Source organism: Pholis gunnellus (genome assembly GCF_910591455.1).
Source record: "Pholis gunnellus genome assembly, chromosome: 23".
Taxonomy (NCBI): domain Eukaryota; kingdom Metazoa; phylum Chordata; class Actinopteri; order Perciformes; family Pholidae; genus Pholis; species Pholis gunnellus.
The window spans coordinates 4,807,090-4,820,271 of record NC_136550.1 but is presented as its reverse complement, the minus strand read 5'-3'; the positions used below and the strand labels follow the sequence as shown (position 1 = coordinate 4,820,271).

The window sequence follows — 13,182 nt, the reverse complement described above, 5'->3', positions numbered from 1 at the left end:
GGCGTTTATGGTTGAGCCAGCTGAAAGTACGATTTTATCACATTTGGGTAAAACCACAGGAAGCGCGCTTGTGATCCAGGAAAAAGGTTTATTTGCTTGTTCTGTTCTTTTATGCTCAGACGGGCCATATCCTCTGATACTCAATAGATTTCTTTTTCTGACAGCAAGCCAGATTACAGTCATGCACAAAACTTCATTAGCTCCTTTTGATAGTGAACAACAAACAAAAAGAGTCCTGAATAAAGTTCAACTCCGACTGTTGGTCTGCAGATATTTGTTCAGGGACAAAATAAACGACATCAGATTCATCTCTTGGTTTCTCTCACTTTCTCCCCAGAGGTGCGCTGTCCCCCCATCGGGACTCTGAAGAACATCTTGCTGTCGCCGCCCGCCTGCGGGAAGAGGACGGTGTCTCCGGGCTCCGCTTGCCTCCTCACCTGCCGTCAAGGTTACAGTCTCCAGGGGAACAGGAAGGCGGTGTGCATGAGCTCTGGAAACTGGACCGCTAATGTCCACAAAGCCATCTGTACAGGTAACGGACCGCGTGTGTGTGTGTGTGTGTGTCTTATATATTGGAGTTTAGGTCAGGCTATATTCAAAGCAATAGTTCAACATTTTGGGAAATACGCTTCTCTGCTTTCTTGACGACCGTTAAATGAGAAGATGGAAACCGCTCTGGCGGGAGGTGATTAGCTTAGCATAAAGCTAGCCTGGCTTTATCAACTTACACCCACTTATCAACACTCCCGAAGCCCAGTAATTAACATTTTATCTGGCGTTCGTTGATACTGCACACAAACAGAATCGTGAAAGGTTTGAGATGTTATGGGGAGTTACAACCTGCAACTGTTGTGATCTAAAAAAAAACTAAAAGTAATGGATTCGTAAAAGTGAATAGTCACATCTGTATTTGGTTGTACCTGCCAGAGGTTTCCCTCCTTCGGTAGTTCGTTAAAGCTGATTACAACACTTACAGTTAACTTTACAGGGTTTAAATGAAAAAGAAAGATACAGAGTACGTGGACAGGGAGGCAGTTATAAAAAGAAAACAGCAGGAAACTTGGAGGGATACATTCTTTTTTCCATTCTCTGTTCCCACTGTCTGGATTTTTCTCCGCTTTGTGAATGGTGGGAATGGCGCTAGCCCTGTTTTTGAAGCGGGCCTCGGGTCGCTAACTCGAACCATACCATGTCCGAGCTCTCGTGACTCTCTCCTCCGCTCCGGCGGGGCTGGAGATCATCGTAATGGACTGCAGCCCCTCCAGATGCCTCGCAGGTGAAACAGGTGGTGCAGGGCAGGGCAGCTCTGTCCTTCAATCCCCTCATTTCCTCACGGTGAAAGTTTTGCTAATGAAGGGGCCGCCGTCGTTAAGGGGAGGGAAGAGGTGCCATGAAGATGAAAACGAACGGAGAGGCGGGGCGGACGGGGAGGTGAGAGGGGAGGATGAGTCATCTGTAGGTGTTTTATAATGGGGTGCTGGAGAGAAGATGAGTTTCTCTGATCCTCCTCGGGGCACAAGTCTGAAGGGAAGGGGAGTGAAAGGAAGAAAATAAAGAAAATATAGGTGAGATAGAAGAAAGATGGAGTGCTGCTGCAGCGTAGGCGGCACACTTTGAGGAGATCAAGAAATAGAAAGTCATTACGGAGTTGAAAGTGCTCTCTGTAAGCTTCTGGCTTCTTTCGCCTCTCACTTCACGTCGATGACACCCAGAGTGAAATGCTGCTCCCCTTGTTATGAAGATGAATGGAGCCGATCGGAGCTGAGTGTGTTAGTGTTTAGCAGAGATGGATGCCTAAGTGGATGGGTCATCAGGTCCAGATGGGAGCAACTCTCTGACACGACGCAACAGGCATGACCGCTGCCGATCGATGGGAGACTCAACCCTCGGAGGCTTGGCTCATTCACTGCAGGCTTGGACTGAGTTGAACCGAACTGTTGTTACAACATGCAGCTTTTGAGAATGAGCAAAAAAAAAGGAAGGAGGGGTTCTGAGCCGTGTTCAACGGCAAATCAATCGCAACGTTAAAGAAAGTGAAAGTATTCATAGGCAGACTTGTCCTGCTTGTTTGGGACCTTGCAGATGACTCCGTCCCGTTGCTGTTGACTGTACCTGGCAGTGAATTCAGTGGATCAACATTTGCTCAGATTTCCATAAAAACACACGTGGACCAGTTACAGCCAAGCATCCTCATTACGCTCGTTATAACCAGCAGCTATTAATGTGTTGATCGATGGCGATACATTTATGTACAAGCTTCACTTAAACAGTTGCTTAACGGGACCCTGCTGGGTTAATAAGCTCCAGAGGTAAAGGAGGCCGCAGCTTCTTCTTGTTGGATTTAACAATAACAAGTTTGAATATTATGTTGTACTGATTATCAAGACCAAAACATGTAATGCATCCAAGATGAAGCTTCCCTTTTCACAATAACATATAGCATCATCACTTCTGTCTCCATTAACCCCTGCTGTCTGTTGTGGCTTAATGTTGAGCCAATAGATGAACAGAGTTAAGGGACAGTTACACGTACAGTGTAAATGTAGCGTCAGTGGTATTTGGTCTCGTTGGAACAATGACAGAGGTGCACTCTGTGTTTGATTCAGTAAAATCCAATAAAGAGTGTGTGATGTATTGAGATTAAAGAGGTCAGATGACATCACACATCCGCTTCCTCAGTGATAACAAGGAGCAGGCTGAGGTCGGTGTATACGGAGGGAACATCTGCCGTATTTAAATCTGACCGTATGTCATCAAATTAGCTGGAATCAGATGAAGCATTTGCGGTGACCAGACTCTGCTTTCTCTGAAACACGGGGTTTTAGTTTTTGTCTCCGTGTCTCTTCAGATGCTGAACCACCAGGGATCCAGTGTCCCGGCAACATTGTTGCAGAGACGGATGAGCGACGCGGCACCGCCAACGTTAGCTGGAACGTCCCGACTGCCACCGACAACTCTAAAGAAGAGGTTGGACACTTTACTAAAACAGAGTGTACAGTAGTAGGGTGCAACGATACAGTATTTTCATATTGGAACAATGTTAGGAAATTGTAAAAAATATATTCCAATGTTGAAAATCAATGTTGAATATTAGCCAGTTAACACTTCTCAGTCACCAAAGGGACTCGTGGATTTAGCCCTGTGGTTCATCCTAAGGGGACCCAAGATAAGTCTGATGGGTCATGATGCAATGATTAAAGGGGGGGGGGGGATAGAACAAGGTTATGTCTATTTTGTTCTATAATTTCTGCAATACATCTTATGAAATACTGAATACTTGTACCACTTTGTGTTCCTAAAATTCCTTCAAATACAACAAGGAAACCTCACTCTTGTTTCCACAGGACAACAGTATCTCACATCATCAGCACTTAACTCATTAAGTCCAGTTCTTTATATATTTTTACCGTCTCTCCTTCCTTCAGGTGGTGGTGCAGGTGAAGCCAGTGTACACTCCCCCCCAGCTGTTGCCCATTGGGAAGGAAACCATCACCTACATTGGGACCGACCGCTCGGGGAACCAGGCCAACTGCTCCTTCACTGTCACTGTCGTCGGTGGGTTCACTCCTCCGGAGACCGCATCAATGCAAACAATGTCTGCGTCAACAACTTCGACGCTATTCCCACATAAATATTCGACCCATAGTGTCTTTAAAGGCTACGTCTTTAAAGACATCAAAAAAAGACATCAAGGCCTCTCATCTGACGCGAGGCGTCTCCCTAAAAACAGTCCCATTAGCTTTTTGGCTTTCCATCTATTGTTCTGTCTTCTGCTGGCTCAAGTACACACAGATGTGCTGCTCTGTATACAATATGTTTCACATGATTGATGTAATATTTATTTGTCCGTGGCAGTGCTGACAAATTGTAATTTAAGCATTTTAAATACATTTCAACTATGGTTGAAAGTAAATAGTTTGTTCATGAAACCGCTAACAAGATCTGTGGATTATCGTGAGTAACCGGGTTTATGATCTCTGTAAAGAGACATTGCTGTTGAGGTTTTTTTTGGCACATTGAGCACCACAAGCCAAGCGCAATCTAGTCACACTATAATTCAAAAGATGGCAGACGTCTCTCGGGACGATATCTCCAAAACTAGGCAACTCATACCAATCTATATACAGTATGTACATGTATGTAGCACCAGAGGCAAGAGGAAAAAATAAGTATTTTTGATTTCGGGGTGAGCTTTCCCTTTAAAAGTCATTGGTTTCAACCATCTATTCCAGAGGACTAGAGTAAACATCAGCTGACGGTGACAGTAGTTGAAATACTGAGTAGAAGAAAACAGAACTGTGTCACATGTAATGGCAAAAAATAAAAATATTGAGACTTTTTAATCAGCTGCTGAGTGAATGTGAGTAAACCTAATTATACATACTTCAATTTTTAAGTGTTGGACACTCACCTTTGTGAGGTTTGAACCGGCGGCGGGACAGCCTCTCCATGGCCTTCCTCTGCAGCTTATTTCTGTCATTCAGTGTAAAACTGTGATTTAATTGAGGCGCTCACCAGTAAAGGGGAGTACGTCCGCCTCCAGCAGGTGCCGAACGGGGTTAACGCTGAGAGGGGAAAAAAACGGGGGGAGTCCCGTGTCAACCGCTCGATAATCACAACAGTCGGAGGGAAAAACCTCGAGCATGGTAGCCGTGAACATTTCCATATGTTATTATGGCGGTGGAACGTTGTGGTTTTTTATTAGAGACATGTGTTTAACTGGTGCCCTCTGACACTCTGCACTGCTGTGTAGAAAAAGTCACATCACGACGTGTTCCTCTAACGTAATCTAGTCCAGTCTTGGGAGATATTGTGTGTTTATGAATTGTTAAGTGTCTTAAGATACGTTTCATGTCCACAAATGTGCTGTTTTTATTGTGTGTTCTCCATCTGGTCATTACACCCGCAGTTAACAACCCTGTATCGCTCTCTAGATACGGAGCCCCCGGTGATCGACAGGTGCAGGTCGCCGCCCACTGTCCAGGCCACAGACGCGGAGACGGCGGCCGTTTGGGAGGTGCCACAGTTTTCCGACAACTCAGGTATGTCTCGACGCCGTTCTCAGACGGCAGCGCCGGAGGTGGTTTATTCTTTTGCTCCTCTGTTCCACTCGGCTCCACCCTCTTCCTCCACTGATGATTGGTTATACAGGATCTTTTCCGTTTGGTGACTGGAAAAAGGGGATCAGGAGAGGGCTTTGAGTGTGTGTGTGTGTGTGTGTGTATGTGTGTGTGTGATTCATGTGGAGAGACACCAACTGGACATATGGCCCAATGGTGAGAGGATGGATTGCAATTGTGTGCATGAATGCCTCATTTCTGTGTCTGTTTCAAAGACAGATTGAGATAGAAATGGACCAGTGGACAGATGAAGTTGTCACAGTGTCTGTTAATGTCGTTAATGTTAAAACAGACAGAGGCAGCAGAGACAAGCAGGTGTTTTTGCTCTCTTTCCATCCATTTTTCAGACATGAAAGTCATGAAGTCATGTGAGGCAGTTCTATCTCCAATTAATGAATCTGGACCACGTAGCGATCACTTTATTCCAGTGTTTTTCCTGTTCAAGAGCAGTTCAAGAGGTCAGGAAGTTCACACTGGACTGTGAGGATTTAATATGCAACCCGTTAGTCTCTCTTTTCACCCTGCTGGGTTCATTATGTTGATGCTAAGCAATTCAGACCGATCCTGCTCTACAGAAGTGCATCAATGCCACTCTGCCAAATAGACTAAATATCTTAGCGCAGGCTGACTTTCTCCTGGCGCTCTCGCTGCACCCAAACAGCCGTGGTGGTGACAGGCAACAAACCAGACTTCTCCAGGGTACCAGCCCACAGCCAGACCCGTGTAATTCCCTGGCTCTGTCTCTACACACACACACACACACACACACACACACACATGAATTACACTAACACAGCTCAGATATGTGTTTGTGTGTAGAGATATGTAGGCAGGTCATTGCCTACCTGTCTGCAGAGGTGCACCCCCATCGACCACGCACTCGTCTCTCTCACACACACACACACACACACACACACACACTGTAATAACAGGCTGCTGCTGCGGCTGCTTCGGGCCGCACGACGTCAGCCGAGCGCTGCTTCGACGTCAGTGCTTTGTTTTTCCAGGCCCACACCCTGATGCCAGCGCTATATATATATATAGTTGTGACTCTGTAGACACACACATTAACACACTTACAAACACACACACACACACAGGCTATTTATAAGGGGAGACACCAGACTCCATCAGGCCAGACGTGTGTCAGCCCTGAATGGAGTTGGAGTGAAACAAAAGGTCAATCAGTCATTTTTCCCATTTTCTTTCTTGTACGTGTCTCTCACACTTGCAGTCCAGATGTTTTCCGAGTTCTTCTCTTCTGTTTTCAGCCTTAGTGTCGACCTTAGACATTTTCACACATGCAAACACACTCACACACTCCTCTCATCACCGCCGCCTCTCCCGAGGCTCTGTGCATCACTCTCTTCACATTCCGATTTTTTTGTTTTGAAGCCAGCCAGACTGTAGCAGTTTTCCGTCACCAATCCCAAGAGTGTGATGCCCAGACACACCATTCCCATGTCAACGTATCATTGTTTAACATAACCTTTTACCAGGAGTGACTCATTTAGTCCTGGGAAAAAAGGGGGAGAAGATCAAGACTGCCCTCTGCAGGAGAACTGGAGTAACACTTCTGACTCAAGAAAAGATTCTGAACTTGGAAAATTATATTCATTCATATTTCATCTTGGGAATGATGCTCCTGATTATTTTAGGGCCATCCTTCAACTGTTTGACTCTGGATAGTCCGCCTACACTTTAGCTGGACATCCATATCATTGAACATGGATGCGTAGGCTTGCAATGTTTGCATTCTATTGGCTAGTAACACTTATAGTGTGATGATGATGTTGTTTTACAGTCTGCATGTCTATAACCAACACTTTTCTGTTTCTCTCAGGTGGTCGCCTCACAGTGACCAGTAGCCATACTCCAGGCTCTGTGTTCCCAGAAGGAGAGACTCTGGTCCAGTACACAGCTACTGATGCTGCGGGAAACAGCCGAACCTGCAACCTCACCATCACTGTGCAAGGTACAAAACTGACACATGGCTTTTTAAATTACTTGTATTGCTGGATAAATGTACTGTTTTTTTGTTTAATTTGTGTAAATATTTTCCTCCTTTTGAACTTCAGTGTAGAATCGTCTCAGTATGTTTATGGTGATATTATCAGATATTGTGCTCCAACGTGAGGTTTTCTACACTATGTGTGTCTGACCAGGGACGGCCTGTGAGCAGCCGTACGTCCCAGTGAACGGCGAGTTCATCTGCTCTGAAGAAGAGGAGGGCGTTAACTGCACTCTTCGCTGTAAAGACGGCTACAGCTTCACTCAGGAAGCAGTGCACAGCTACTTCTGCGCCTACAACGGCGTGTGGGAGCCGCCCTACTCTCCAGACAGACCTGACTGCTCAGGTGAGCGTAGCGCACACATTGTGTCACTTATCTTTTTTAAATATGTTGTGACCTACTGTCATGTGTTACCTACATACATGTGTAAATTCCCTTTCTGTCTCTCGCAGTGAACCGTATCGCAAACAACGGGCTCAAACCCTTTGAGATGCTGTTTAAAGCGTCTCGCTGTGACGATGTGGACCTGATCAAGTCCTTCACTGGGGAGTTCAACACCAAACTGGGAAGCATGGTGAGGATGTAGAGGCACACATACACATGGATCTGCTGTAAATTCAACTGTCAAATACGTGATTGCTTTCTTTTCTATCGTCTCAACAGCTCCCCAACATTTGTAGCAGCGGTGATGTCACCTGCAAGCTGGAGGTGATGTCACAGGGTCACTGTCTAGAGTACAACTACGACTACGACAACGGATTTTCAATCGGTAGGATTTAACGCGCACGAAATACACCCTCACTAAACATCCCACCTATATTGTAATGGAGGCATCTTATCCGCTCGTTATTTCTCCCTCTCCCTGTCTAATCAGCACCGGGGGGTTGGAGCAACAGCTGGGGTCCTCAGGGCGCCCAGGACTACGCCTACTTTGAGTCAGGCTTCGCCCCGGGCACCCGGCAGCAGCAAGACGGCAGCATGCAACCCCACCACCGCACCAAGAGGCACCGAAAGATCACAGGTCCCACCAGAGACCAAAAGATCCAGATCTTTTTCAATATCACAGGTATATTAAATGTGATGTCCTGTGTGTTCGTGCTGAGAATATATGTATGTGTTATGGTCTGTGTTCTATGTCTATTATATATGTTATGTGTTCGTTGTCAGTCCTTTTTAAACTTTGTCCATTCTCCCAGCAAGCATCCCTCTGCCCCTGTGGAGGAACGACTCAATAGAGGTGGCCAATCAGAAGAGACTCCTGCGGACCCTGGAACAACTGACCAATCGCCTGAAGCGAACGCTGGCCAAGCAGCCGCTGTCCAGCTTCCACGTGACCTCGGAGATGATTGTCGCTGATCCCAAATCTCTGGAGAGCAAGAAGCCCTCTTTGTTCTGCAGGCCGGGCTCCGTGCTCAAAGGCAGGATGTGCGGTGAGTGAAGTACAGCCAATCATCGAACCACCTTTCAGTTTGTGGAACAGAGAAACTCTAATACTGTGTTAAAGGTTTTATGTTTATCATTAAATCCCTAATTGTGCCGTTGCAGTCCAATGTCCGGTGGGGACATACTTCTCTCTGGAATATAACGAGTGTGAGAGCTGCTGGCTGGGCTCCTTCCAGGACCAGGAGGGTCAGCTGGAGTGCAAGTCCTGCCCTGAGGGAACCTCCACCGCCTACCTGCACTCCCGCAGCGACGCTGAGTGCAAAGGTTAGATGCTTTGGTGATATCTGGTACATTTTGATAATATAAACTGCTGACTATCCTGCTCATTTGGCACCACAGCCAGGATCAAATAAATACAAATATTGCTTGAATTTCATGCATGTCCTCAGATGTAAATTCATATAAATGCACCGTTTGTTAATTGTAGAACTGATGTCGTTTTGATGTTCTTTCTGGGTCAGAATATTGCTCACGCTGTGGTGATTTGCATGTGTTTGCAGGGCAGTGTAAGCCTGGTAGTAACTCTCTGAATGGGTTGGAGATCTGTGAGTCATGCCCGCTGGGTCACTTCCAGGCTGGTTTTGGCGCCAGGGAGTGTCTCGTCTGTCCTGACGAAACCTCGACTGTCACCAGAGGAGCAGTGGACGAGATGGAGTGTGGAGGTGATACAGTCTGACACTGCGGAGTGCACGCCCTTAATGTCCTATCAACTTACCTATTATGAATTTGAAAAGCCTTGATCATTCTACGCTGCTAGGTAACAAAAACAAATACTTCCAGCCTTTACACAAAGATGTGTCTGTTAGTATTTTCCATTCAGGTGTAATTATATCAGAAAGGACTGGAAATGTATTATGATTACTCTTTAAAGTTAAAATCTGGAAACTGTAAATATCTTTGCTACCTGAGTTTCCTTTAAAATGTCAACCAAAATCTAAATCAACCCACTTTTTGTGAATATTTTTGGGTGATCCTGCTCCGTTAAATATTCCTCCACTTCGTTCGTTCTTTTTCTGGTGCTCCTCTGTTCTGATCTTCTCCGGTCTTCCCTCCTGCAGTTCCCTGCTCCGCGGGCCATTTCTCCCGTACCGGTCTGGTTCCCTGTTACCCGTGTCCCAGCGATTACTACCAGCCGGAACATGGCCGCTCCTACTGCCTCTCCTGTCCCTTCTATGGAACCACCACCATTACCGGTGCAAACAGCATCCAGGACTGCTCCAGTAAGTGACCAGAGTTAGACTCACACATACACCTCTGTTTTGGTCCGGGAGAATTTAGAAGAGCTTTGTTGTTGTAGTCAAATTGTTTTTAAAAAAAAATCTCTGATCTCAACCACAAATTATCTAAATGTCCTGTAGTTCCTCAGATAAAAAAGCGGATTTCTTACCATCTTTGGGGCTTTCTTAGATCACCCTTAAGTTCTGATTTTGAGATAAACTCAACATTGTGTACTCATCGCAGAAAGATTGTTTAACACTGTTTATAAAAAGTTACTTTTTAGTGAAAGATGTGCTTAAATTACATATACTGACTTAAAGGCTTCATTGGAAATGTATGAAAACAATGTCAGCCCTCTTTAGAATGATTAATGTGCAGCTTTGTTGGAACAAAAACATTTAAGATTTAATGTGACTTTCATACATTCTGGATTGGATCACGATCTGAGCAGATAATAGCCACAGTAAGCAGTGTATTTCCTGGTGTGTTGAAGGAAGGACTCTTCTCTTAAGATCATCAATTAAAAGTAAAGCTGCACTATGGTAGCTCACGTTTAAATTAAGCAGACTTCTATTTTAGCACCATGGTGCTGTGTTGAGTTGGCATGAAAAATGACTTATGTTAAATTTCTACACGACGTGCCAAAGTGAAGTCAGCAGAGTGCAAAATAAATGGACCTGTTCAGTGTCGGCCGCTCTGTGTGACAGCTTCTCTCCAGTCTGAAAACCTTCTGCCATCGCTCCCGATGTGTGAGTCCTGATCTGTGTTGTGACAGCTCAAAGGACTTACTGCACGGGATCGGGAGAGAAATGGAAATAATATGAGTTTTATTTCTCTGATGCGGAATGGAAATGAATAACACTGCATGCCTGAAGTGTGGGAAGGAACAGCGGTTAGCACACGCTGCCAGTTTTCAATAAGAATACAGGCTTTTGTTCAGACAGATCACAACCGTCTGCGAGTCTGGTAGCAGAGGGAAAGATCCTGAGCTGATTTTTTTTTCCAACCTGTCTGTGTTTACATTGTCTGTATTTTCTCTGGGTGTCATTTTCAGGTTTTGGCTCCAGTTTTCTTCCCAAAGAGGAGAGTGTAACTGCGGCTCCAGAGGTGGAGGTCAGAGAGGACTACCAAGCGAGCAGTCAGGTTATTATCTCGTCTAAACTAACGATATGTCTACAAATTCTCAAGTGTCCAAGATCCAACGCAGGGCACTTCTTTTACACGTTATAGATACTACTAGTGGTACCGGTGATGATGATGGCACTTTATACAATGATGCATTATTCAATTAATCTGTGTGACGGATGGATCTGATTGGCTGCTCCTGCAGGTTTTCCACGAGTGCTTCCTGAATCCCTGTCAGAACAAGGGGACCTGTGAGGAGGTCGGGGCGGGATACGTCTGCACCTGCATGCCTTGGTTCACAGGTATACCAGCAGTCTGACACTCACCTGGTCTGGTGCTTATGTATCCACAACTTTTAATGACGAAGGGGGACTTTTAAGCATTCAACAGCAGAAATAAGATGACCATTAGTGGTTTGTGTGGCTTGAGCGGTGACATTCATGGCAACAGACGTTCATTTCAGCCACAGCTGTGTTGTATGTGACATTGTCACTACGAGTGTTTGATACAGCTTCTGATATTTCTCTCTCAGGTGCCAAGTGTGAGATTGACATAGATGAGTGTGACTCCGCTCCATGCCAGAATGGAGGCCTATGTAAAGACGGTATGGGAGACTTCCAGTGTCAGTGCAAACCTGGCTTCTTAGGTAAGGGACCTTTTGAGGAAATAGATTGATGTGCTAATGTTTTAGCTTGACTTCTAAATCATTTTGATCTTCGCCAACGGGAAACTAAATGGTTTTAGGATCTCAAAGATGCTATTGTTTCAGAAATACTTCACAAAATGATCATTATTTGCATATCAATTACTCAGCGTGTTACCTGGAATACTCACACGTGCCTCCATTGGGAACGAAATAATCAAAAAAGGGAGACAAGTCTCTCACAGAACTAGTGCAGGACAATCCCAGTCTCATTTATCCACTCTTATGCTCAGTACTTCCCAAACACGTGCATTGTTTGCTAAAGCCTTACTATTTAAAACACTTAGAACGCAAGCGTGAGACTGTTTTAAACGTTTTATACATGTTTTAAACGGTAAGATTTTAGCAAAGTTTGTTCTCACCTTGTGCCTATTCTCCATCTCTGTTTGTCTCTTGTCTCAGGCTCTCTGTGCGAGGCGGAGGTGAACGAGTGCATCTCCTCTCCCTGTCTGAACGAAGGTGTGTGTCTGGACGAGGTCAACAAGTTCGCCTGCAGTTGTGCCGGCGGCTTCACAGGTCAGAGAAAAGGACCGGGGTTACATTTCAGTCTGGGAATCAGTGTGACATTTGATTCCCTCATCAGACCGTTGAACTTGTTACACAATAGATAATTATCCATGCAGATTATTGGTTTGCATATAAGATTACACCCTGCTGTACAAAACAGGGAAACATTTTTAACATTTCTGATTTCTGCAGGATCTCGTTGTGAGCTGGAAATAAACGAGTGCCTCTCCAACCCCTGTCTGAACGGAGCCGTGTGTGATGACCTGACGGGTGGCTACGCTTGTAATTGTGCCGTCGGCTTCTCAGGGGATCGCTGCGAGGTCAACGTCGACGAGTGTTACAGCGCCCCCTGTCTGAATGGAGGCTCGTGTCTGGATGCTGTTAACAATTTCAGGTAATAAAGACACTGATGGGAGGAATGTTACAAATCAAAATGTCAAATAGCTGGTGTTCGGTATTCAAAGGATAGGTTCATTGAAAACATTGTATGTCGATGTGCTTCATGATGTGTAACTCTTGGTGGTATTGTGCGGCGTCGTCCTTCCCTCTCCCAGGTGTCAGTGTGTGGAGGGCTACCGCGGCTGGCTGTGTGAGGTGGACGTGGACGAGTGCGATCCTAACCCCTGTGTGAACGGTGCCAGCTGTCTGGATGGTCTGGGGTCCTTCACCTGCCGATGCCTCCCTGGGTTCAACGGAACCAGGTGCGAGACAGGTACTATAGGACAGATGACACATCATCATGGCGTCTCCAGCGGAGGAAAAGAGAGATTTTGTGTTGGTATACAGTGAATAAACGACAAAAAACAGACTTTTTTTTTCTGTCCTATCAGAGATGTCCTCTGCCTTCAACCTGGACTTTGAGGTGTCTGGTATCCATGGTTATGTTATGATGGATGGAATGATGCCGGCGCTGACGGAGATCACCTGCACCTTCTGGATGAGGTCGTCAGACACCACCAATTATGGCACACCTGTCTCCTACGCTGTGGAGGGCAGCGACAACGCTTTCCTCCTCATAGACTACAACGGGTCAGTGAAGAGAATATAAAAGCAC

The 13,182-nt window shown here is 45.6% G+C and overlaps 1 protein-coding gene across 1 annotated transcript in view; it reads left to right on the top strand.

Annotated features, from left to right (window-relative positions):
• svep1 (sushi, von Willebrand factor type A, EGF and pentraxin domain containing 1) overlaps positions 1–13,182 on the top strand; it is a gene marked incomplete at its 5' end in the record, with an annotated part of 70,678 nt that overhangs the window by 40,728 nt on the left and 16,768 nt on the right. Inside the window, 20 exons of the mRNA XM_079185067.1 lie at positions 338–532; positions 2,849–2,967; positions 3,426–3,555; positions 4,935–5,042; positions 6,964–7,095; positions 7,286–7,477; positions 7,585–7,706; positions 7,796–7,901; positions 8,007–8,198; positions 8,329–8,562; positions 8,678–8,839; positions 9,076–9,237; positions 9,634–9,795; positions 10,848–10,936; positions 11,124–11,220; positions 11,451–11,564; positions 12,024–12,137; positions 12,321–12,522; positions 12,683–12,840; positions 12,959–13,157. Coding sequence (XP_079041193.1) covers positions 338–532; positions 2,849–2,967; positions 3,426–3,555; positions 4,935–5,042; positions 6,964–7,095; positions 7,286–7,477; positions 7,585–7,706; positions 7,796–7,901; positions 8,007–8,198; positions 8,329–8,562; positions 8,678–8,839; positions 9,076–9,237; positions 9,634–9,795; positions 10,848–10,936; positions 11,124–11,220; positions 11,451–11,564; positions 12,024–12,137; positions 12,321–12,522; positions 12,683–12,840; positions 12,959–13,157 — 2,989 coding nt within the window. The remainder of the gene's footprint in view (positions 1–337; positions 533–2,848; positions 2,968–3,425; positions 3,556–4,934; positions 5,043–6,963; positions 7,096–7,285; positions 7,478–7,584; positions 7,707–7,795; positions 7,902–8,006; positions 8,199–8,328; positions 8,563–8,677; positions 8,840–9,075; positions 9,238–9,633; positions 9,796–10,847; positions 10,937–11,123; positions 11,221–11,450; positions 11,565–12,023; positions 12,138–12,320; positions 12,523–12,682; positions 12,841–12,958; positions 13,158–13,182) is intronic.